At 53.6% G+C, this 24,625-nt stretch overlaps 2 protein-coding genes across 31 annotated transcripts in view; one reads left to right on the top strand and one right to left on the bottom strand.

Moving 5' to 3' along the window:
- MAP4 (microtubule associated protein 4) overlaps nt 1-18,217 on the top strand; it is a 231,241-nt gene extending 213,024 nt beyond the window's left edge. For 9 of the 24 annotated variants that reach the window (XM_033205797.1, XM_033205778.1, XM_033205768.1 and 6 more), the window contains 6 exons: nt 139-252; nt 2,114-2,206; nt 11,485-11,566; nt 13,622-13,734; nt 15,576-15,765; nt 15,889-18,213. In XM_033205797.1, coding sequence (XP_033061688.1) covers nt 139-252; nt 2,114-2,206; nt 11,485-11,566; nt 13,622-13,734; nt 15,576-15,765; nt 15,889-15,896 — 600 coding nt within the window. In that variant the 3' untranslated portion in view covers nt 15,897-18,213. Of the gene's footprint in view, nt 1-138; nt 253-2,113; nt 2,207-11,484; nt 11,567-13,621; nt 13,735-15,575; nt 15,766-15,888 lie in introns of all 24 variants that reach the window. The other 15 variants (XM_033205816.1, XM_033205750.1, XM_033205730.1 and 12 more) reach the window with 9 other exon arrangements.
- A 530-nt stretch (nt 18,218-18,747) lies between these two features.
- Nucleotides 18,748-24,625, bottom strand: part of DHX30 (DExH-box helicase 30) — a 53,027-nt gene continuing 47,149 nt past the window's right edge. For all 7 annotated transcript variants that reach the window (XM_033205866.1, XM_033205879.1, XM_033205852.1 and 4 more), the window contains 13 exons: nt 23,098-23,250; nt 21,953-22,789; nt 21,604-21,679; nt 21,416-21,520; nt 20,996-21,171; nt 20,567-20,773; nt 20,399-20,480; nt 20,134-20,327; nt 19,872-20,031; nt 19,593-19,750; nt 19,388-19,491; nt 19,173-19,312; nt 18,748-19,075 (listed from right to left, as the gene is read on the bottom strand). In XM_033205866.1, the coding sequence (XP_033061757.1) occupies nt 18,822-19,075; nt 19,173-19,312; nt 19,388-19,491; nt 19,593-19,750; nt 19,872-20,031; nt 20,134-20,327; nt 20,399-20,480; nt 20,567-20,773; nt 20,996-21,171; nt 21,416-21,520; nt 21,604-21,679; nt 21,953-22,789; nt 23,098-23,250 (2,646 nt within the window). In that variant the 3' untranslated portion in view covers nt 18,748-18,821. The remainder of the gene's footprint in view (nt 19,076-19,172; nt 19,313-19,387; nt 19,492-19,592; nt 19,751-19,871; nt 20,032-20,133; nt 20,328-20,398; nt 20,481-20,566; nt 20,774-20,995; nt 21,172-21,415; nt 21,521-21,603; nt 21,680-21,952; nt 22,790-23,097; nt 23,251-24,625) is intronic.

Raw genomic sequence — 24,625 nt, 5'->3', positions numbered from 1 at the left:
TTGCCTAGGATCAAAGGCCACCTGCTTTTGCCTGGTGGCCTGACCTGGATTTGAGTCCCCTACAGCCTTCTTCCCTTCTTGGCATTTGAGCTCTTACCCTCTTGGTTTGAAATTTGCCCTCCCTTTATCTCCATCCAGGCCAAAGTAGAGAAAAAAACAGAGGCAGCTGCTACAACCCGAAAGCCTGAATCTAATGCAGTCACTAAAACAGCCGGCCCAATTGCAAGTGCACAGAAACAACCTGCGGGGAAAGTGAGTTTTATTTAGACCCACCTCTGGAAGGTGAAGATGGTAAAATACTTCTTCCAGCCTGAGCCAATTGCCCTCTCTTGCGCTTTTCCCCTTTCCTTAACTAGTTTCTACTTCTTCTCCCCCCATATTCCCTTCTCTGTGCTTGATGAGTCAGCCATCAGAAAATTTTTTGTATTAACCTTGAAAGTTAATGGAGTTGGCAGCCCATTAGCCCTTTGGAGAATATATATATAATTTTTGGCTGGATAAAATGGATCCAAAGACTTTAGTTCATTTCCTTCACACTGACCCTGATGTGAAACCTATCTGGTATGGATGCAAATACAGTGCACCCACATTCGTTATCAGGAAGACATGGCAGGAGTAATTTCCACCACCTGGAACCCTGGAGCCCCTGTGCTTTACCTTGAACTAAAAGATCCCTCTCATAACGCTGCTGGGTATGGAGATAACTTCATTTGTCCTGGTTCCCCGGGTCACCTCTTAACTGAAAGTTAGGATGCTCATTCCCAGTGGAAACCCACTTAGTATAGGCATGCAGCATGAACTCAAGGGCTGAGGTAAGCTGAAACCACAGGTTCTTTCCCCTTGCTTCTGTAAACCTGGAAACCAGGCCCCTCCTGCGTGCTTGCAACACCTTCCTTAGCTGTAGCAGGTAGGTGGCCTCTGCCAGAGAAGCCAGCACTCCAGCCCTTAGGGACCAGCGTGGGAAGTCTCAGCCTAGGGCTGAGTGAAGAAAGCTGCACTGTGGCTTCTAGGTGACTACTAGAGGTCCTAGGTTCAGACCAAGGCTCATTAAGTAGTTTGCTAACCACTTGTTGACCATCAAAGTTGTGAAAAAGTCTAGAAATGAGTGGGTACAATGAGGTATATGGGTTGGAGTTTCTCAGGATTTCTGTACTCTGTGGAGAACTCTTCAGCCTGGGGCCTGCATCATTTGCAAAGAAAGGAAGTTGGCAACTATTCCTTCTTGAGAAGGTCCTGGGATTCTTTGTTCCAGAGTCTTAGAGCCAGGGCCTTGGTGTTTCTCAGTTCCAGGGGAAGCCATTCCCGTACTATGCAGTGTGGTTGTGCCCCCAGGATTGGGCGTCCTTGCTCCCCTGCTGAGAGCCTGTTCTTTCCACATGGGCATCTCACAGGGCAGAGGATTAGGCATATGGAGGATTCAAGAAGGTATTTTACCCTTGAGTCAAAAATACTATGCCTTCTCGAGCCCTGAGACAAATGGGCTAAGTGTGGAGGCTGCAGCCGCTCCCCTGGTAGTGGAGATTCTGTATCTATTTGTGTTCACATCTGAGCACTGTCCTCTCCTTCCTGTTAGTATCATCTGTGCCCTTGTTGCCAGCTGCCCAATGCTTCTCAGAGCAGCCTTTGCTTCTGAGAGTGGGTCTGGCTGCAGCCATTCCAGGGCCCAGATTTAAGGGAAGCACCCTCTGGGTGAGAACAGGTCCACATGATAAGACTCTTGCAGAGAAGAGCCAAGGACACTGTGCCCAGCTCTTGAGGAGGGAGCAGGGCAAGGAGGTAGGGCTGTGCCTGGTGGGGCATCAGGCTGGGCTGCTGCCTGGGCCTTGTGAACCACAGCCCCACCCCCAAGGAGCGGTGATGACCAACATGCCGCGCCTGCGCAGCGCTGCTCCTGTCGTTGTGTTGTCTGTTCACGTTTTTCACTCCCCTTCTTGCTCTTTCACATTTCTTTTCCTGTGCTTTTCCACATCTATTCTGTAGAAGATGGGGGTGGAGGTTTAACAACACTTTTTGTTGGTCATTGTGATCACGTGTGGACTCACTGCCTTCCCTGTGTCAATTCTAACCAGTCCTCTCCCTTTGTGTTGTTTTTTTCTGTTTTCTAACACTCCAGGTCCAGATAGTCTCCAAAAAAGTGAGCTACAGCCATATTCAGTCCAAGTGTGGTTCCAAGGACAATATTAAGCATGTCCCTGGAGGTGGTAATGTAAGTATAAGCTCTGGTTAGCTGGCATCTGAGACATAGCCCACTGTGGGGTATACTGGGGAGAGAGCCAGGTGCCCATGTAGATAGTATCCCAGTGACCTGAGCTGTGGCATTCTCTAAGAAGCAGACTAGCAAACTGAGGGGACCTTCATGCTCCCATGTTAGGCAGGGTGTTTCTGGCGAGCCCCTGAACACCAGCATGGTGGTGTCCACTCAGTATCTTTTTACCCATGTGGGTGGGAGGCTTTGGACTTTTCTCCAGCTATGTCAGAGCCTGGGTCTGAGCACAGAGGTCAGCAGCAGACCTGTTGCCTATCTGGAGTCCATTCCTGGGATGCATATGTTTGTCTGCATGCCCTTGAATTACCGTGGGAGTAATTGCTCTGAGACAGATGTCTACATCTTTCCAGAGCTCACCTTTGAATCCTTGTTACTATAAAATAAGAATTAATCAACATTTTCTTCCTATCCCTTCCCCGCGTTTTTCTTCATCTTTGTTGCTCTCCAGCTCTCTGATTTTTCCCCTACTTTATTTTCTCTCCCTACCTTCTCCTCTTTTTTTCTTTTTTTTTTGAGACAAAGTCTCACTCTGTTGCCCAAGCTAGAGGCAGTGGTGCAATCTCGGCTCACTGCAACCACCACCTCCCGGGTTCAAGCGATTCTCCTGCCTCAGCCTCCCGAGTAGCTGGGACTATAGGTATGCGCCACCACGCCCAGATAATTTTTGTATTTTTAGTAGAGATGTCATTTCACTATGTTGGCCAGGCTGGTCTTGAACTCCTGACCACCTCATGATCCGCCCACTTCAGCCTCCCAAAGTTCTGGGATTACAGGCGTGAGCCACTGTGCCCGGCCCTCCCATTTCCCTTTCTGCTCTCCCTTTTTTTTTTTTCCCTTCTCTAATCCCTTCCTCCTTTTTCTTCCCCTCCTTTTTTAGTCCCTTTTCCCATTTTTGTTGTTGTTTTTCGAGACAGAGTCTCATTGTTGCCCAGGCTGGCATGCAGTGGTGTGATCTTGGCTCACTGCAACCTCCACCTACCAGGGTCAAGCGATTCTCCTGCCTCAGCCTCCCGAATAACTGGGACTACAGGCATGCGCCACCATGCCCAGCTAATTTTTGTATTTTTAATAGTGACGGGGTTTCACCATGCTGGCCAGGCTGGCCTTGAACTCCTGACCTCATGATCTGCCTGCCTCGGCCTCCCAAAGTGCTGTGTTACAGTCATGAGCCACTGCGCCCAGACTTTTCCTCCTTATCTTTTTGTCTTCTTTCCTTTTCCACCCAAACATCCTTCTTTTTGTCTTGCTGCCATTGTGTGCCAGCTCTATGATGGGTATTGGGGACACAAGTGATCCCAGCTCACAGGAAGGTTCTGGTCTAGGGAGAGATAGGGCAAAGTCTTACTGTCGTTGAGTGTGTGAAGAACACCCTGTGTGCTTTCTGCTTGTCACTGTGACAGTGCCCAGGCGAGTGGCACTCTGTGGAGTTGTACCAGAGGCACCAGAAGCTGCCATGCACAGCGCCTGCCCTCACCGCTCCCTTCCAGGCCAAGTGAGACAGCCTGTCTTGCCTCCATTTCTTTTGAGTTCATTTGGTTCTTTCTCCTTGCTGTCCTGAACTGGACTAGGTCCTGTTCCACTTACCCTTTTTGTTTTTAGACTCTGTTAACACTCCTGCCTCCTCCTTGGTGATCATGACATTCTGCCCATGGCCTACAGACACCCCAGCAGTTCTATCATGAGAAATGCGGCCATGAGCTTTCGTTCTTGCCCCACACAACTCTCCTTCCTGCCCCTCCTTCCTGGTCAGCTTCCCACCACTGCCTCTTCGTGGACTGGGTAGAAATGGCATCCTTTACACTCGGGTGGAGTTGCTTGACCAGACATTAGTCAACCTGGAATAGGGTCAGCTAAAGTGAGGTGACAGAGATCCAGCCCACGAGGGGCCCAGGCAGCCGCTGAGCCTGGCTTTGTCCTGGATTAAAACAGAAGGTGAACAGGGGTTCTGAGGGAACCGGGTCACTTGTGTAGGTGAGACATAGAGATGCGTTTGTGTGTGTTATGTGGTGCATATAAGAGCTCTGAAAATAGTCACCATTAATGTATCACCTGCTGTGATGTTTCCACACTGTCTACACATGACCTCACATGTGTAGGGTTTGTTTGTTTTGTTTTGTTTTTTCTGAGGGTGAATGTATTTTTAAAGCCTTTTCACTTTAGGAGGCCTCCTTAAGCAGAGAGCATTAGGAGACTGCTGTGAGCAGTCTTTCCTGGTGGGACGATGAGGGTAAACAGCAGCTGGCCACAGCCGAACCCAGGTGCTTTGTTTCCTTCCATAGCCTCCATCAGTCCCTCCCTAAAGCCACCACAAGGAAATGTGCAGTTTAAAATGATGGGCCCCAGGCTGGGCACCATAGTGAGACCCCCATCTCTACAAAGAAGAGTCTGGCTCTGTCACCAGCCTGGAGTGCAGTGGCGTGATCTCAACTCACTGCAATCTTCGCCTCCCAGGTTCAAGCGATTCTCCTTCCTCAGCCTCCCAAGTAGCCGGGATTACAGGTGCCTGCCACCATGCCCGGCTAATTTTTGTATTGTATTGTATTTATTTTATTTTAAGATAGAATCTCGATCTGTCACCAAGGCTGGAATGCAGTGGCGTGATCTCAGCTCACTGCAAGCTCCGCCTCCTAGGTTCACGCTATTCTCCTGCTTCTGCCTCTTGAGTAGCTGAGACTACAGGTACCCACCACAGTGCCCGGCTAATTTTTTATATTTTTTAGTAAAGACGGGGTTTCACTGTGTTAGCCAGGATGGTCTCGATCTCCTGACCTCATGATCCGCCCGCCTTGGCCTCCCAAAGTGCTGGGATTACAGGCATGAGCCACCACACTGGGCCTAATTTTTGTATTTTTAGTAGAGACGGGGTTTTGCTATGTTGGGCAGGCTGGTCTCGAACTCCTGATCTCAGGTGATACACCCACCTTGGCCTCCCAAAGTGCTGGGATTATAGTAAGAGCCACTGTGCCCACTCCCAAAAACAATCTTTAAAAATAAGGCCAGGTGCAGTGGCCCAGGGAGGCCTAGGCAGGAGTATTGCTTCAAAACCAGCCTGGGTTTCAGAGCAATTTTCAATTAGCCAGACATGTGCCTGGCAGCATTAGGTGGCATGTGCCTGTGGTTCCAGCTTCTCAGAAGGCTGAGACGGGAGGATTGCTTGAGCCTGGGTAGTTGAGACTGCAGTGAGCCATGATGGCACCATCGCACTTCAGCCTGGGTGACAGAGAGAGACACTGCCTGAAAAAAAAAGGGATGGGGAAAGGACCTGCTGTGCAGACAGAACAGCATTACACACTCGCCACCTACACACATACACAAAGAAATACCGCAGTTACCACCAGGATGAGAAGCTCAAAACAGGATCCTAGTTAATGCTCCAAAAGTGCCCCTGACAGACACACAGACATACCCCTTGATGAGAGCCAGGAGGACACCAGCGGAGTGGAGAGGGGAGCGATGAGCCAGCGCCAATATAGTGGCTTCTTCTGTGGCTGGTCCCAGTTAAGATTTTGTGTCCGTTTTGGTTCCATTTCACCCTTGCAAGGGGCTGTGCATGTGTAGTGGGTGCTGAGACCTGCTGGCAGCTGACTTCCACAGCGTGTTTTGGTTCCCTGGAGTGTGCCTACAGGCTCTCACAGAGCGGCAGGCAGCCTGTGTAAGCACAAGCAGAGTGAGGTGTGTGATGCCGTGATTGCTCCTAGGACCACAGAGAGCCAGCGTGGCTTCTGCGGTTCCCGAGGAGGGGACACTTGGGCCGGCCCATGAAGGAGACGCCGCACGTGGTTCCCTGAGGCTGAAGCATACAGTGGAGGCAGGGTGGTGTGGGGGAGATGTTTGGAAGCAGATTGTAGACTCCTACATGTAGCCACCTAAGGAGGGAGAACTGTAGCCTAGAAGTGGTGGGCTTATTAAGTGAGTGAGGCTCAGTTAAGCTTTCTAAAACTTTACTGGGCCAGGCACAGTGGCTCACGCCTGTAATCCCAGCACTTTGGGAAGCCAAGGCAGGCGGATCACCTGAGGTCGGGAGTTTGAGACCAGCCTGACCAACATGGAGAAACTCCGTCTCCATTAAAAATATAAAATTAGCCAGACCTGGTGGTGCATGCCTATAATCCCAGCTACTCTGGAGGTTGAAGCAGGAGAATCACTTGATCCTGGGAGGCGGAGGTTGCAATGAGCTGAGATGGTGACGTTGCACTCCAGCCTGAGCAACAAGAGCAAAACTCCATCTCAAAAAAAAAAAACCAAAAAAAAAAAAAAAAATTTTTATTGTGGGAATTTCAAACACACACGTTTGAAAGTAGAAAGGAAAAATAGTAAAATGAACAAAAGGTTCATCTGAACCTTTTGTTCATTTTACTATTTTTTTTACAGGGTACCTCATTTACTGTCTACATGAGCAGTCTTGGTTTATCTATATATGCCTATCCCAAGTATTTTGAAGCCAGCCCTATATATATTATTTATTTGTTAATACTTCAGCATATAGCCGGGCGCGGTGGCTCACGCTTATAATCCCAGCACTTTGGGAGGCCAAGGCGGGTGGATCATGAGGTCAGGAGATCGAGACCAACCTGGCTAACACCGTGAAACCCCATCTCTACTAAAAATACAAAAAATTAGCTGGGCGTGGTGGCACGTGCCTGTAGTCCCAGCTACTCAGGAGGCTGAGTTAGAAGAATCACTTGAATCTGGGAGGCAGAGGTTGCAGTGAGCCGAGATTGCGCCACTGCACTCCAGCCTGGGTGACAGAGCGAGACTTTCTCTCAAAAAAAAAAAAAAAAAAGCCGGGCTTGGTGGCGGGCGCCTGTAGTCCCAGCTGCTCAGGAGGCTGAGGCAGGAGAATGGCGTAAACCTAGGAGGCAGAGCTTGCAGTGAGCTGAGATCCGGCCACTGCACTCCAGCCTGGGCGACAGAGCAAGACTCCGTCTCAAAAAAAAAAAAAATGCATATATTGATCCATATATTTAAAATACCACTAATAAGGTATGTATTAATACAGGCTTCAACTCTGTTAATCTTAAGTTGTTTTTACTCTACAAGTCTCCACTCCATTCTTTTTTTTTTTTTTTTTGAGACATAGTCTCACTCTGTCGCTGAGGCGTGAAGCTGTGACACATTTTAAATCATATTTTTGTATAAATAGCTTTAACATTTCAAGTTATTTCTCTAGAATGTATTCCTAACATAGGACTCTTATGTCAGAAGCTACATCTATTTCATGGTGTGGGCTACCTAGGTTTTTTGTTTGTTTGTTTGTTTGCTTTTTGAGACGGAGTCTCACTCTGTCACCCAGGCTGGAGTGCAGTGGCGCGATCTTGGCTCACTGCAACCTCCGCCTCCCGAGTTCACGCCATTCTCCCGCCTCAGCCTGCTGAGTAGCTGGGACTACAGGTGCCCGCCACCACGACCAGATAATGTTTTGTATTTTTAGTAGAGACGGGGTTTCACCGTGTTAGCCAGGATGGTCTCGATCTCCTGACCTCATGATCCGCTTGCCTCGGCCTCCCAAAGTGCTGGGATTATAGGCATGAGCCACTGGCCTTTATTTTTATTTATTTATTTATTTATTTTTGACACAAAGTCTCGCTCCGTGGCCCAGGCTGGAGTGCAGTGGCGTGATCTTGGCTCACTGCAACCTCCACCTCCTGGGTTCAATCGATTCTCCTGCCTCGGCCTCCTGAGTAGCCAGGATTACAGGCGTGCACCAGCATGCCCAGCTAACTTTTGGGTTGTTGTTGTTGTTTTAAAGACAGAGTCTCAGCCGGGCATGGTGGCTCACACCTGTAATCCCAGCACTTGGGGAGGCTGAGGCAGGTGGATCACAAGGTCAGGAGTTCTAGACCATCCTGGCCAACATGGTGAAACCCTGGCTCTACTAAAAATACAAAAAGCTGGGCGTGTGACGCGTGCCATAATCCCAGCTACTTGGGAGGCTAAGGCAGGAGAATCGCTTGAACCAAGGAGTTGGAGGTTGCAGTGCATTGAAATCGTGCCATTGCACTCCAGCCTGGTGACTGTAGTCTCTATAAAAATCCCGTCTCTACAAAAAAATGCAAAAATTAGCGGGGCATGGTGGTGTGCACCTGTAGTCTCAGCCACTTGAGGGACTTGAGTCTGGGAGGATCACTTGAGCCTGGGAGGTTGAGGCTGCAATGAGCTGAGGTCATGCCTCTGCACTTCATCCTGGGTGGCAGAGTGAGACCCTGTCTCAAAAGAAAACAAGAAAGAAATGTGTGACTCTGCATCTTGGTGAAGGACCATGCCTTGGAGAGTGAGTCTGTTAACTTCTTGCATGTGCTGTTGTGGTTACAGCTAAGATGAGCTTGTCACCATTGCTTCAAGACCCATGTGAGGTTGGTTTAAGCAGCTGCCAGATCTTTGGCTGGTAAAAGTACCCTTCCCTGTGCCCTCTCTTATGAGGGATAAGGATAGGGAGATGTTTGGATGAGGCCTTCATGGCCACCTCTTCTTGAATTGGCCATTTCTTCCCCTAACAAATAACAAGATACCTTGTTTTAAACCCAGATAAAGCACTTACAATGGTGTGACCACCAACTCTGTAGCTGCAGGACTCCCATTTGCTGTCAGCACATACTTAGGAGGAGGTATCTGTGCTGTATCCTAACTTCCATTTTGGAGATACCTATAAATATCTGTATAATGAACTATAGATTGAGGAGAAAAGAAACAATTTTCTGTCTATGGAAAATTGCAGACTTTTTGAGAAGATGAGACAAAGCAGAGGCTGTGTGTTTTCACAGTAGTGACTACTCTGTATGTCATTATCAAACATGTGAAGCAATTATGGTATAGTTCCTGGTGGTGTCCCTTCAAGAGATGATACGAGAAAGAGATGGGGCCGGGCGCGGTGGCTCAAGCCTGTAATCCCAGCACTTTGGGAGGCCGAGACGGGCGGATCACGAGGTCAGGAGGTCGAGACCATCCTGGCTAACACTGTGAAACCCCGTCTCTACTAAAAAAATACAAAAAAATTAGCCGGGCGAGGTGGCGGGCGCCTGTAGTCCCAGCTGCTCGGAGGCTGAGACAGGAGAATGGCGTAAACCCGGAGGCGGAGCTTGCAGTGAGCTGAGATCCGGCCACAGCACTCCAGCCTGGGCGGCAGAGCGAGACTCCGTCTCAAAAAAAAAAAAAAAAAAAAAAAAAAAGAGAAAGAGATGGATTGAAGCGAGAGCCATGTGAGGCCGTATGGAAGGCACCTGTTGAGCTGGGCATTGAAGGATGGGGAAGAAAACACAGTGGGTTTTTTGGGTTAGGCATGAGCTGAGTTTTAGAGGCAAGACTGAGAATGGCTCTGGCAAGCTGGGGATTGTGGGTAGTTATTCTGTGCCAGGTCTTGGGCTGTGGGTTCAAATACAAAAATACAGGTGGCATTATATCTGTCCTCTGGGAACATGGTGAAGACCATATTTCCTGACACCAAAGAAAGGAGAACAGGGCTCAAGAACGTAGCTCACCATTTAGTAGATTGTAGCGAAACCCACCGGAACAGTGCAACACTGCTTGGAGTTGATGTGTTGGAAAGTCAGGCTCCTTCTACCGAAGGATAGCGGGGCCACTCATAGGAATGCTGGAATCCCCATCCAGCAACCCAGTGGGCATGCATGGCTATAGACTTAAAAGATGCATCACCTTTTTTTTTTTTTTTGAGGCAGAGTCTCACTCTATTGCCCAGGCTGGAGTGCAGTGGCGTGATCTCGGCTCACTGCAAGTTCTGCCTCCCGAGTTCATGCCATTCTCCTGCCTCAGCCTCCCCAGTAACTGGGACTACAGGCACCCACCACCATGCCTGGCTAATTTTTTTTGTATTTTTAGTAGAGACGGGATTTCACCATGTTAGCCAGGATGGTCTCGATCTCTTGACCTCGTGATCCACCCGCCTTGGCCTCCCAAAGTGCTGGGATTACAGGCATGAGCCACCGTGCCTGGCCAAGATGCGCCACCTTTAAATGCAAATTTTTGTATTTTTAGTAGAGAGATTCACTATGCTGGCCAGGCTGGTCTCAAACTCCTAGCCACAGGTGATCTGCCTGCCTCAGCCTCCCAAAGTGCTGGGATTACAGGTGTGACCCACTGCACCTGGCTGGGAAAATTGTTATAACATGGTTTAAGCAGGGATACTATGATTACACACACACACACCACCCCCTCCCCCGCCAAGGGGGAAATGCATTGAAAAGGACTGGAAGTAAATATGTTATTCCAGGTTTCTCTGGGTGAGGAGTTGCTGGGTCAGGTTTTGAGATGGAACAAAGGGGATATTTAATTGGAGCCTTGATGCTGGTGTTTGGACCTGGTGAAATGACAGAAGAGCTGTCTGGAGCGTGCATGGACAGGGTCTGCACAGAAAAGCCTGTGGGGTGTGGAAATGGTGCTTTGGTCTGGCTGGAGGTGGGGTTAGAAGTGAAGGCTGGTGGCTGGGCACAGTGGCCCACGCCTGTAATTCCAGCACTTTGGGAGCCTGAGGCAGGCGAATCACCTGAGGTCAGGAGTTCGAGACCAGCCTGACCAACATGGAGAAACCCCATCTCTACTAAAAATACAAAATTAGCCGGGCATGGTAGTGCATGCCTGTAATCCCAGCTACTCCAGAGGCTGAGGCAGGAGAATCACTTGAACCCAGGAGATGGAGGCTTGGGTGAGCCAAGATCGTGCCAGCCTGGGCAACAAGAGTGAAACTCCGTCTCAAAAAAAAAGTGAAGGCCAGAGACGGTGGCTCACGCCTGTAATCCCAGCACTCTGGGAAGCCGAGGTGGGTGGATCCCCTGAGGTCAGGAGTTCAAGACCAGCCTGGCCAACGTGGTGAAACCCTGTCTCTACTAAAAATACAAAAAATTAGCCAGGTGTGTTGGTGCACGCCTGTAATTCCAGCTACTCAGGATGCTGAGGCAGGAGAATTGCTTGACCCCAGGAGGCGGAGGTTACAGCAAGCTGAGATCGTACCACTGTACTCCAGCCTGGGCAACAGAGCGAGACTCCATCTAAAACAAAAAAAGAAAAGAAGTGAAGAGCAGGGCCAGGGTGGGTCGAGGGCTCTTGTAAGTATTTAGGGAGATGACCCTGTCTTTGAACAGACTGAGACAGCAGCTTACAGAGGGAGTGAGAAACCCTGAACATGGAGAAGATTTAAAAGGTAGCATGGGGTTGGCTCTGATAATATACCCTCTCTCTGAATAAGTCTTTTGTGTCCTCCTCCTCAGGTTCAGATTCAGAACAAGAAAGTGGATATCTCTAAGGTCTCCTCCAAGTGTGGGTCTAAAGCTAACATCAAGCACAAGCCTGGTGAGTGGCGCCTCCCTTGCCCACTGGGACTCCCAGGGTATGTAGTCCTGCCATGGGCCAGCTGGGCAGCCTGCTGGCTGGCAAGGGTTTCATCTCTGTGCCTTTAGCATCCCATGAAGACTACCCAGGACACAGCGGTGGAAACAACACAGTCCTTGTTCTGTCAGGGAGCAGGAGTTCAGGTGCTAACCTCTCAGTGGAGGAGTATCAGTTTCTTACGACAGCCATCCACACAGGCATTCTCTTGAGTACCCACTGTGTGCATGGCACTATTGAGCTAGGCCTGGGGAAGCGGTGCACTCTGAGCTGAGAACCTGGGTTGCCTTAAACGAGGATTACAGGAGCTACTGCTGAAGGAGCTGTATAGAGAGCAGTGTTCAGGTCCCACCTGTCAGATTCAGAAGCAAAGGGGGCTCCTAACCAGTGAAGCATCAGCCACTAGCCCTGGCAGGAGAATGGGAGGCGTTCAGCACCTTGCACTAATGCAGTTTCCTTCCAGCAACATGGTTGGCCGAGCACCCCTGTGGAAGTCACTGTGCAGAGGCTGGGCTCTTGCCTTGGCTAGTACCCTTGCAGCCTTGTGTCCTAGTTCCTGGGTCTACAGCAGATTTGTGGGTAGGATTGCTGCAGCAGCAGGCACACTGGCTGGCCGACCTGGTATCCCAGAAGGCTAGCCACCACAGGCCAGTTAAGGTGAAGGCAAAACTCTCTTCCCTCAGGGCGGGCGCGGTCTCTCATGCCTGTAATTCCAGCACTTTGGGAGGCCGAGGCGGGCAGATCACTTGAGGTCAGGAGTTTGAGACCAGCCTGGCCAACATGGCAAAACCCTGTCTCTACTAAAAATACAAAAATGAGCCAGGTGTGGTGGTGCAGGCCTGTGGAGATTTGCTTGAACCAAGAGTGTGGCACTGCACTCCAGCCTGAGCAACAGAGCGAAATTCTGTCTCCAAAAAGAAAAAAAAAAACTCCCTTTCCCTCTCAGCAAAGAGTGTGATCCAGTTTAGAATGTGTTCTGTTTAGAAAGATCTAAACAGTTCCATTCTTAACCATTTTTTTCCCCTTTTATCTGGGAAATCTACTCCTATGAGATACTTCCTTCTCTAATGACACTGAGTCACTAAGGGTCTAGTTTTTGCCAGGGCTAGGTTTCCCAGTATGGGACACCGGGAGACCTTGGCCAGAAGCTGTGCATGGAGGTCTGCCATGTGAGCTGAGAGGAGATGGAAGAACAGGAGAAGGGGCCCAAGGGGAGCCACGCTGCTGGGCTCAGGAGGGGCTGGGTATTCATTGACGGCAGCTCATCCCGCACCCCTCCCCTTGGTCTCATGGGCACACTCTGGCCAGGGAGCTCTGAACCCTGGGCTTGAGTTCAGACCACCTTCCCTCCCCGTCCTAGCCTGAGGTCACTAGATCCCGCGGGCCTGCCTTGGTCCATGTCTTTCCTTTCTCAGCGCACAGCCTTGGGGCCACTCTCCTTTTTATCATTCCTTCTTTTTGCTACAGTGTGATACGGTTAGGGGCTCAGACAATTTTCACAACCTGTCCCTGTCAATCACCAGTTTGGTGGTAACTCTGGGTGAGTCCCTTCTCTTTTGCAGCATGTTTTACCGGCTGTGAAGCAGGGACCGTGGCCGTGAGGACAGGGCATTCGTGAGAATTTAGTGAGGCTGTGCCTGAGAAGCACTGCGTGGCCCAGTTAGCGGGAGGGCACTCCCAGACCAAGTAGAGAAGCAGGGGCTTCGTCCCGGAGGCTGTGCTCGGAGCCCCAGGCCTGCCCAAGCCTGGCCCGCAGCTCGGTGGCTGTGGCATGGGGTGGTAGAAGGGATGGCGTTCCTTCTCTTGGAGATATTCCCACTGGCTGGACGGAGAGACTGTCTCAGCCTCACTGTGATAAGAGAAGCTCTCTTTAGACAAACGTGTTCACTGTTCTTCGTTTGCCACCCAGAAGCAGGTCACATCTTTCTCATTTCTAGATTGGGCATATCACCAGTCCTGGTTTTGCCTGCAGGGATATTCCTCTGCCACCCTAGGTGACCAATTCCTTTGTGGTTCCAGGTGGAGGAGATGTCAAGATTGAAAGTCAGAAATTGAACTTCAAGGAGAAGGCCCAGGCCAAGGTGGGATCCCTTGATAATGTGGGCCACCTACCTGCAGGAGGTGCCGTGAAGGTAGCGAGTGGGTCACTGGGGAGGCACAGCTGGGGAGGGGTGGGGACGATGCAGCTAGTGTCAGGGTCCTCACAGGTAGGCACCTGTCACCGCCCCTCAGTCTCTTCAGGAGTCATGTCTTCACCCACACCATTGCTGTTTTCCCATCGCGTATCATCAGTCCTGACTGAGGCAGAAGTGAAGAGGCCCCAGCCCAGCCACCCCTCACCTGTCAGCTGGAGGCAGAACCTTGCTTCTGAGAGCCGTGGCCTTCCTAATTGAGCCCATCCAGCCATTTTAGAAGGCCACAGGCTGGGACACAGACCACCACCAGGCGAACGGGGGTTCTGCACCACACAGTTCTCCCCGGCTGTCACACAAGAGGGGAATGTGGGTTCCCACCCCATGTCAGGCTCCGCTCCTGAGCTGGGAGCAGGACAGCACATTCTTGGCTGCCAGCGACAGCAGGCTGCCTGGGGCCTGCCTCTGCAGGGCTCTGGGACAGAGCTCAAGTGGCAGAGCTTCACATCCTGGCGACTGGCTGGGCCTCTTCTCCCTTCCCTCTCTTCTCTTTCCTCCCTTCCTCCTTCCACAGTACTGTGAGACCTTTTGTGTGCCAAGATGCTGTCTGTCCTTTGTTCCATGTCATCGGCGGGTGGGGGGCCCATGAGGGGCATCTTGCAGGCCCCGAGCACGAGGAAGGCTACTGCTGCTCGGGTTCAGGTGCGCAGGGGAGAGGGGCCGGGAGCCGCTGCCCTGGGCCTTCCCTTCCACCTCTGCTCCCCAGTGCCAGCCACTGCCCAGCCCGTCCCCTGTCCCATCCTCTCCTGATGCTCTGAATGAAGCCTTGATAAGCTTCCACGAACATCTAGGGGTCCTTGCTGCCACAGGCTCTCAGTGCGCGCCCCCGCGCCTTGTGAAGAGGCCGCTCTCGCGCCCGTCTCCGTGGGGCGTTCACTTGGCCTTAGTCTCTCTCTCGTCCAAGGACACAGTGAGCGAGTGCGGACCCGGATTCACATCTGGGCTTTTCTGACCCCAAGCCTTGTGTGCTTTTCCTTATTCATATTCTCTCCCTTTCTCTATTAGTTCTGGAATTCGGGTTTTTAATTGAGGCCTGTTTCTCTCACTATGCCGATTAGAAACCACTTGTGCCTTGTCACTTTTTGGGTATTTGGCGACACAGGCTTTCCAGCTCCCCAGTGACCTCTCACAGCTATTCTCTCTTCTCTGCCTTCCTCACACTGAGTGTCCATGTCCCCCAATGTCCTTCTATGAACCCTCCGGGCCTCCACAGCCTCCCTGGGCTATACCTCGTTGGACACCTTCTTTCTGCCTCCCGTGGACTCCCGGTCCCAGAATGGTGCCCAACACAGACAAAGCCTCAGTGCCTGTGTTCCTGACCAGACAGATGTACAGGCAGGGCTGCCCGGGAGCTACTGAGGACCCCACTCTGTGTGCAGGGGGTGGCCTGGGTCCAGGGAGAGTTTGGGAGGGTGGGCTGCACCCTTTGGGGGGGCTACCCTTCAGGCTTGTTGCTTACTGTTGTCATGGCTACTTATTTGGTACCAGCCTGAGGCCTGGCACCGCTCCCTCAGAGGCTTCATCAGAGCCTCACATGCCACAGAGGGGCTCTGAGAGTGTCACTAGCCCAGCTGCTCCTGACCCTCGGGAGTCGGTCTCCCAGGTGAGGTGGGGTGGGTGGGGCCAGGGCACCTGCCTGGGATTCTCCAAGTGACTGTGCCTTGAGCCAGTGGGTGCCGGGACAGCACGGGTGGGGGCTGTGTGTGAAACCCACCACCATCAACCCATCCCACTCCCCTCCCGACTGACCCTGCACTGTCTCCCCCACTGTTTCATTGTAGACTGAGGGCGGTGGCAGCGAGGCTCCTCTGTGTCCGGGCCCCCCTGCTGGGGAGGAGCCGGCCATCTCTGAGGCAGCGCCTGAAGCTGGCGCCCCCACTTCAGCCAGTGGCCTCAATGGCCACCCCACCCTGTCAGGGGGTGGTGACCAAAGGGAGGCCCAGACCTTGGACAGCCAGATCCAGGAGACAAGTAAGTGGCTGGGCTCGGCCTAAGGGCCAGCCAGGGGCCCTGCCACTGGCCGCAAATTGAAACTCCTTTGTTTTTGACTAGAGTGTGGCCTAAATTTTAACGAAGTAACCTTTTATTTTCCAGGCATCTAATGATGACATTCTGGTCTCGTCTTCCGTCTCCCCCGTGTTCCCCTCTTGTCTCCCCTGTTCCCCTCTCCCTTCCCTCCTCCCATGTCACTGCAGATTGAGACCTACAGGCTGATGTTCCGGGCAAACGCCAGGGCCCGCACCGACCATGGGGCCGACATTGTCTCCCGTCCCCCACATTTCCCTGGCGGCCCCAACTCGGGCTCCCGGGTCCTTGGCCCCCTTTCCCGGACTGTCCACTAGACCAGTGAGCGCTTGGGCGCCGGGCAGCCCGCTAGGCTCGCCTTCCCTCCTGCTTTGCAGCAGCAGCCCCACCCCACACCTCTCACGCTCCAGCCCAGGCCCAGCTCCCTGCTTTGGTCTTGCCCCATCACTGTGCCACTGCTCCGTGGAGGAGGTTGGGAGGGGGTTGGGGTGGCTGAGGCTAAGTTGGGATCTAGGAGAGGAGAACTAGATTCCACCCTCATCTTTGTTTGGTTCTTTGGTCCAAACCCAAAAGAAACTGACATGCCCTCCCTCCTTCCTGGATCTACCTGGAGGGAAGAGTGGAGGCGGACTTTGAGTGGTGACAGGATGCTGACTGTGGCGCTTAAGCCACTGCCTCTCCCTTTGGCGTCACGAATGCGCGCCTCCCCCCCATGCAGGTGGTGTCGGGCCCTTCTTGCTGCCCTGGCCCAAGTTGGGGGTCAGTGCTGCCTGTCCCCATGCTTAACATACCCGCCTAGCTGCTGTCACATTTTTCTTGTTTTGTCCTTTTATTTTTTTTCTAATAACCTAAAAACTGGCGAAATAGTTCTGCAGGTTGAAGCCATGTCTATATGAAAGTCCTCAGTAAGTGTTAGAGGGAACAGGGCAGAGAGATCCTTACGCCACCCCCGCTGGAGGATGTGGGCAGCTTAGGGCCCTGGAGGCGGTGCAGCAGGGAAGAGGGGTGCAGAGGCTGTGGCTGGTGAGCCGGTCAGGCACACAAGGGGCTCTTGGAGCGTGCACTGGTTGGTTTTGCCATTTTGTGTGTATGCTGCTTTTCTTTTCTAACCAAGAGGCTGGTTTTGGCATCTCTTTCCCATTCCCTGGGATCTGGTGGTCAGCCCTAGGGTACAAAGCCAGGGCTGGAGAACAAGAAAGGGCCAGGAGATGGAATTCCTTCAGGCCGGCACCCGCACCCTAGGACATGCAAGCCCTCATGTCCAGGGGAGCCTCATGCGGACAGTGGGAAATCAGGTCTGGAAATTTAAAAATAAAAGGCATGAGACTAAGGCCATCTGCTTCCCTTATGCCCTGACTGGAGAGGGGAGGGAGGAGAGGCGAGGCCCACAGAGGGCATCCCAGCTAGGCCTTGGGATGGCTGCAGTGAGGAGAAATCCTGGGAACTGTATTGACACAAAGATTCTTATTGCACTTGTATTTTTTGTATTAAAGTTTGCATGGTTTCTAATAAAGGATTCAAACATAAGTTTGTAGTGAAATGGCCTGGAAGATTCCAAGGGCTTCTCTGGAGGGGACTGGCTACAGTGTAGATTTGCCTCTGAGGCTGCCCCAGACTTGGCCTCCTGAGGCCCCTCCTGACCTCTGCCCTTCTCTGGTCCTGGCATCCCTTGGAGCTGGAGAAGGTAGGGGTCTTGACTTAGGTTTAGATTTGATGTCCATGTGCAGGGAGGCAGTCCTGGGCCTGACAGGTCCTCCCCCTTTCTGAGGTAGCAGTGCCTTATGGAGGTTTGGCACCATGTCCCTAGCTCCCCAGGCACACACCAGGAAACTGCAGGGTCTCACAGAGGAAGTGCTGCCTGGGCCAGGGGGACCAGCTTTCCTCCATAGAGACCATGTGCAGAACACTTCCGTTGTGCCCAGAACATGAGGGAGCCAGTGTTTCGTCAGCAGGAGGAAGGCCCTGCTGGGATGAAAGTGAGAAGGAAACAGTGAGGGTTGGATAGTCAGGAGACACCACAGGGGCAACAGCACAGGCCCAGAGTACCTGATGCCTCTGCTGCGTCTGTCCCGGGGTCATGAGGATGCTGAGGTTGACGACAGGTTCCAGGTCCTTTCGTTCCTTTGGCCAAGGGTTGGGGGGAGGTGGCCCAAGTGGCATGCTTTCTAGGTAAGACAATAGGAGTGGTCAGAGTTCCCCTCGAAGGATCCTGCACACCAGAGCACCTGAGAAGGCCAGGACCAGAGGCCCTGTGTGATGTGTACTCCGCAGCCATTTGGGGTGGGACATTTCTGTACTTCCCGATTTGCTTATGGCTCAGACATTACCTTTGTCAGTCTGTGATTCTGTTGTAACAGTTTTAAGAGTAAATAAAAGCTGCCTGATGTCCCATCACACAGGCTCCATGCTTCTGTGTCTCAGTTTGCATCTACCTCCCTGGTCCTCCTGCCCTCAGCTCACCCCCTTGCATCAAGGGACTGAAATGCAGTGTGCCCATGATCTCCATGACCTCAGCATTCAGCCCCTCGGCTATGAACTTGTGGATGTGGATACAGGAAGGACCACTGTGCCGCACAGCCCTGGGCCTCAGCTACCTGCAGAACTCTCCCCCAGTCTGCCTGGTAAAGGGCTACTCGACACTTAACTGTCCAAAACTACAAGACAGTGACAGTTCTGACAGGCTTCCTGTGGTGGGTACCCAGAGGAGCAGCTGTGCCAGCGGACTGGGCTGGTTGGTTAACAGCACGGCTGCTTCCTGCTCTTGGCGAAGGTTCTAACCCCTTTCTTTCTCTCTCAAGACTTGGGGCCACAGCCAGTCCCTGTACCCCAGCAATAAGCATCTCTTCTCTAACTTCCTTCTTCCTCTTTGGGGAACCATGGCCCAGTGTATGGAGGCCCTGAGAGAGGAGCCCCTAGTGGACAGCAGTGGTCACAAGGGATAAATAGAACTTTATTTTAAATAAACATTTGCACTCTGTACACAGCCCCAGCAAAAGCAGGGCTCAGTCATCAGCTGTCTTGCGCACATCAAAGCTGCCACAGGGTCCTCGCAGCAGCTCTGCCAGTAGCGCAAGCAGCTGCCCGTGCTCCTCCTGCACGCTGGGGGGAAGTGCAGCCAGCTCGCTGCGCAGGCTCCGCTCCACCATGCGGCCCAGGGCCCGCCGCAGCTCCCTCAGCAGCCGCACGGTACGCGAGTCACCCTCCAGCCGCAGCAGGTCACTGTCGCTCAGTGAGATGGTGGCCCGGCGCCCGTCATCTGAGGGAACGGAAAAGATGGTGGTAAGCTGTGGTGAGGCCAGGCCCCAGAGGAGCAGCTGCAAAGCGGGGTGGGCGGGAGGCCTACAGGCACCCACCGCGGATGTGCACGTCCCCGTCGGTCAGGAGCAGCACAGCTAGCGGGTGCACCTGAGAGGAGTCCCGGACGAAGACGCTGCCATTGGACTTGACCGCCATGAAATACGTCAGCCATCGGCTCCGCAACCGTGTGGCCTCCCTAGGGAACACAGGGCTGGTGAGGCCACCCTTTTGGACCATCCCAGCTGCCCCATCCAGGCCTGCATGCCCTCACCTGTTAATGGTCGACTTGTGCAGCAGGATGTTGCCTGATTTGGTCCTATATGTGACGCTGTTGGGCTTGAACTTCCCCTGCCGGGTGACCTTGCCCTGCCTCACCTGCAGGGATGGAGGAAAAGATGGGTGGGGCTGAGCAAGGAGCTGCAGACAGGGAAGGAGGCTGGGACCTGGTGAACTCCACTCCCTCCCAGAGGCAGCACCTGGATGAGGTTGGGGTAGAGGCCAGCCATCAGCACGCCCTTCACCAGCTCCTCCTCCTCACTGTACTCGTTGCACTGGGCAGAGGCCAGGGTGCAGTCCGAGGGCTTCCCCACCAGGAAGGCCTCATAAATGTTCTCCGAGAACTGCTTGATGAGTCCTAGGGAGACAGAATGTGCAGTGAACCTACAGTCCCTAACCACAGGCTAGGGGTAACAGAAGCTCAGTGGGGGTGGGAGGAGCGGGAGGGGCTCAGGAAAGCAGGCGTGGGCCCAGCTGACCGTGGATGAAGCGCAGACTAGGTGCATAGAGCAGGTTTTCCTCCAGGTAGTTCTCCCTGGAGCTGCGGTCCTGCCAACGCAGCACCTCCTCCCAGCCGGCGACAGCCCGCACAAAGGCCAGGTGGTCACTGCCACTGTCGTGGCTCAACAGTGCTTTCACCTGGGAGGGGAGAAGAGGGCAGCCGGGTCGCAGGCAGGGGCTAGACAACGCCCCCTCAGAACAGCAGTGGGTGGAGGGCTCCAGGAAGGAGTCAGGACTGACCTTGTCCACCTCTGCCCGGTTCTGTAGGCTGCTGCTGAAGGGGTCCCGGGTAAGGCAGGAAACAACCACCAGTAGCGGGTGCAGGCAACGAAAGATGGCGGCCAACACTATGGCCTTGGCCAGCCGGGGGTCAGTGGAGATGTGAGCCAGGCGCTGCCCCAGGGTGGTCAGGTACTCCCGCTGGTCCAGCACCCCTGCAACGGCTCAGCTGTCAGTGCCGCCCTCAGGAGCTACTACTCCCTAGCCCAGCCCAGCCCCTACATACCGATCTCCTGGAGCAAAATCACAGCCTCGTCCACTGCCTTGATGTTTGGACTGTCCACAGCCTTGGACAGGAACTCCACTGCCTACAACAAACAGAGCCAGAGCCCGCCATGAGCCTGCCTCCCACCTGCCTGGTCCCCAGGCCAGCCCCCACCCCACCCCACCGCACCGTCTTCTCAGGCATGTGGATTTTCGCTTGCAGCACCAGGTTCTCGAGAGGTGTGCGCAGGATCTCTGGCACTTGGAAAGGGACCATTTTCTCCAGCCGGCTTCGAGGGAACAAATGGTAGGCAAAGCCTGACTGGCAGCGGCCCGCTCGGCCCCGGCGCTGGATCACATTGGCTCTTGACACCCACACTGTCTCCAGGCAGGACACCTGGAGGAGGGGGCAGGTAAGCAGCACACAGATACCACTTCCTCAGTGCTTCCCCACTCCGAGTAACCCTCACCAGGCCCCCGACATCAGGAACACTGAGACCCCACAAGCGTGGCCTTCTCAAGACACACAAAACAGGTCTAAGGTAGATCTAGGCTGCGGACCACCTCAAAACGGAGTCCCTCCCCCAGTGGTTGGCCAGGCCCAGGAGGTAGGTACCACCTTGGTCTTCAGGTCATAGCGTTCTTCCTTGTGCAGCCCACTGTCCACCACATGCACGATGTCGTTGATTGTGATGGAAGTCTCCGCAATATTGGTGGCCAAGACAATCTTGCGCACCCCAACTGGAGGCTGCTGGAATATGGCCTTCTGATCCATCATGGGGATGTTGGAGTGCACTGGTGGGCAAGACACACACTGGTTATGGGCACTGCTTCCACCAGAATTCCCCCCCGGAATGTGGGCAGGGCAAGGATTTTGACCCCATTTTGATGAAACAGGTGCAGATAAACACTATGCCCAGTGAAAAGTGCCACAGCTTGGTCAGAAACCGGGACTCCCGGAGTCCCAGTTGGGTCAGTCCCCAGGACAGAGGCCAGGCTGGTTTTCGAAGGTCCCTGGTCCCTCTGCCCGGGCTCTCACCTGGCAGGATGAGGTACTTGCTCTCGTGCATGCCCAGGGCCTCCTGGAGGCGCTGCTGCACTCCTTTGATCTCCTGCCACCCAGGCAGGAAGCACAGGATCCCACCTGCAAAGGAGCCCTGGGGCATGAGCCAGCTGCTTCTGCAAGCGTGGCCAGGGCTGGCATGGGGCAGATGGGGAGGCACCCACCTGGTTCCCCACGAGCATCGATGTGCAGAACCAGATCAGTCACAAGGTCCAAATCGAGTGCGCATTCATCCTCAGACTGGGGTGGGGAAGAGAGGCCACAGTCACAGCCCCAGGGTAAGGGGTCATGCCAAGGACACAGCCACCTGACTCAGTGAGACGGAGCCGCTTGACATCAACTCCAATCCTCACATGCGTGCCACGCACGTGGGGTTAGTCCCCAGTTTCTATCAAGGAAACTGAGGACTGGGGAGGGTAACTTGCCCCAGGCCACCAAGCCCCAGGGCCAGGGAGGAGGGGCATCTGTGGAGGAAAGGCCAGGAGCCTCGGGTGGGATGGGGGTGTCCCTCACCTCATGGTGCCGGTGCCGGTGCAGGTATTGGTGCTTGCCCAACTTGGCCAGGATGTCCTCCAGGTAGTGCTCCTTGACCGGGTACATGAAGCCAGGCACCTTGATGACGGGGCAGCCACCAAAGTATCGGGAGAAGCGCTCATTATCCCCTGTGGCACTCATGAGCACCAGCCGCAGGGCCGGGTTGAGCCGCTGCAGGCCCTTGAGCAGGATCAGCAGAAAGTCTGTGTTCACGTCCCGCTCATGCACCTCATCCACGATGACGTGGCTCACACCCTCCAGGCTGGGGTTGCTCTGCAGCTTACGCAGCAGGATACCCACAGTGCAGAAGAGCAGGGCCCCACCTCGGGCTGGGGGCTTACTTTCCAGCCGCACCTGGAAGCCCACGTTCCGGCGCAGGGAGGGGCCCAGTTCGTGGCTGACCCGCTGTGCCACAGACACAGCAGAGATGCGGCGAGGTTGGGTGATGATCACATTGCAGCGGGCACCGCGGCCCTCAGTCACATAGCGCTCCAGCAACAGCTGGGGGATGCGTGTGGTCTTCCCACAGCCTGTGTCCCCAGAGATGACCACCACTGGGTGCTGCTCAATGGCGTTGAGGATGGTATCCCGATGTGGATCCACAGGTAGCTGGGGGGCCTCCTGCCAGACTGGCCCTCGCCGCCGCCACAGTTCTAGCAGACTCTGGCTGAGACGTACCTCCTCTGCTTCCAACAGGGGCACATAGGGCTTGCCTGTGATAGGGTCACTGAGAGGCCCTGAGTCCTTGCCCAAGGGCAAGATGTCTTCACTCTGCAGCCGGAGTTCTGGGGCAATCCATGAACTCTCCACAGGGTACTGGGGGGCAGGGAGGCAAGCAAAACAATGAAAAAGAAATTCCTCATTACCACACAACCAGCCACTCTGCAGGATCCGCCTGGGTCAGATGTTGTGGCCCAACCCACTGGGCACAGGATTGAGTCCGTGACTGCCCCGGGATCCTTGTGGGCAAGACTGGGCTGCTCAGGCCAGGGGGCTCCCAGGCCCCAATCTCAGTGAAGAGAATGGGGAGGTACTACTGCCTGTCGCAGGTAGAGGCCTTCAGTCTGGAGAGATGGAAGCAGACTACAGGGGGCAAGGGTGATGAGGGATGCAGGGCCTCTTACATGGTTCAGGAAGGTCTCTATCTTGCGGAGGATGGGCTCGGGCACCTGGATGGTGCACGGTCGGCGCTGGGTCTCACCCAGCTCACGCAAAGAGGCCAGGTTATACATGGCATGTGTAAGCGGTTCATTGTTCCTGTCCACCAGGCCCAGGCTCTGCAGGGAGACATGCAAGACTCAGTCTATGCTCTAGGGCTCCCCAAAAACCAGCCCAGACAAGCTCAGGAGCTCCAAGGCAGAAGTTGTGCCAAGTAATGTCTAAGAGATTTTGGATCTTGGCTGACATGGTGATAGAGAAATTATGAACTAGGAAAATGTAAACTTACCAAAATAAACATTTTAAAAAATGAACTAAAGCTAATTCAGGCCAGGTGCAGTGGCTCACATCTATAATCCCAGCACTTTGGGAGGCCGAGGCAGGCAAATCACCTGAGGTCAGGGGTTCAAGACCAGCCTGGCCAACATGGTGAAACCCCGTCTCTACTAAAAATACAAAAATTAACTGGGCGCGGTGGCTCACACCTGTAGTCCCAGCACTTTGGGAGGCCAAGGCAGGTGGATCATGAGGTCAGCAGTTCAAGACCAGACTGGCCAAGATGGTGAAACCCCACCTCTACTAAAACTACAAAAAATTAGGCGGGCGCAGCCGGGCGCGGTGGCTCAAGCCTGTAATCCCAGTACTTTGGGAGGCCGAGGCGGGCGGATCACGAGGTCAGGAGATCGAGACCATCCTGGCTAACACGGTGAAACCCCGTCTCTACTAAAAAAATACAAAAAGCTAGCCGGGCGAGGTGGCGGGCGCCTGTAGTCCCAGCTACTCCGGAGGCTGAGGCAGGAGAATGGCGTGAACCCGGGAGGCGGAGCTTGCAATGAGCTGAGATCCGGCCACTGCACTCCAGCCCGGGCGACAGAGCGAGACTCCGTCTCAAAAAAAAAAAAAAAAAAAAAAATTAGGTGGGTGTGGTGGCACGTGCCTGTAATCCCAGCTACTCCAGGGACAGGCAGAGAATTGCTTAAACCTGGAGGGGCGGAGGGTGCAATGAGCCAAGATTGTGCCACTGCACTCCAGCCTGGGCAACAGAGCGAGACTCCATCTCAAAAAAAAAAAAAAAAATTAGCCAGGCGGGTGGCCAGCACCTATAGTCCCAGCTACTAGCGAGGCTGAGGCACAAGAATCACCTGAACCCTGAAGGCAGAGGTTGCAGTGAGCGGAGATCATGATGGTGCACTCCAGCCTGGGCGACAGAGTGAGACTCTGTCTCGAAGAAAATAATAATAAAGTTAATTCAAGAAAAGCTAAACCTGACGTGTCACAGCAGAACAGCCCTACGTCTGAAGACCCTGAGGAGAAACCACTCACTGTGCGGCTAGAGCCCCTCCAACACCACAATAGGCCCCTGTCACCTCCGTGAATTCCCAACATGTACCCTCAGACCACCCAGACCAGGCCCTCAATGATGCTAGAACACACCCCACAGACTCCCTCTTCCTTTGCTGCCTCATCAAAGCCTTCCTCCCCCAATCCTTCCAT

The sequence above is a fragment of the Trachypithecus francoisi genome, unplaced genomic scaffold (genome assembly GCF_009764315.1).
Source record: "Trachypithecus francoisi isolate TF-2019V2 unplaced genomic scaffold, Tfra_2.0 Lachesis_group0, whole genome shotgun sequence".
Taxonomy (NCBI): domain Eukaryota; kingdom Metazoa; phylum Chordata; class Mammalia; order Primates; family Cercopithecidae; genus Trachypithecus; species Trachypithecus francoisi.
Note: the sequence above shows the minus strand (reverse complement) of the source record. Positions and strands in the feature narration are given on the sequence as shown.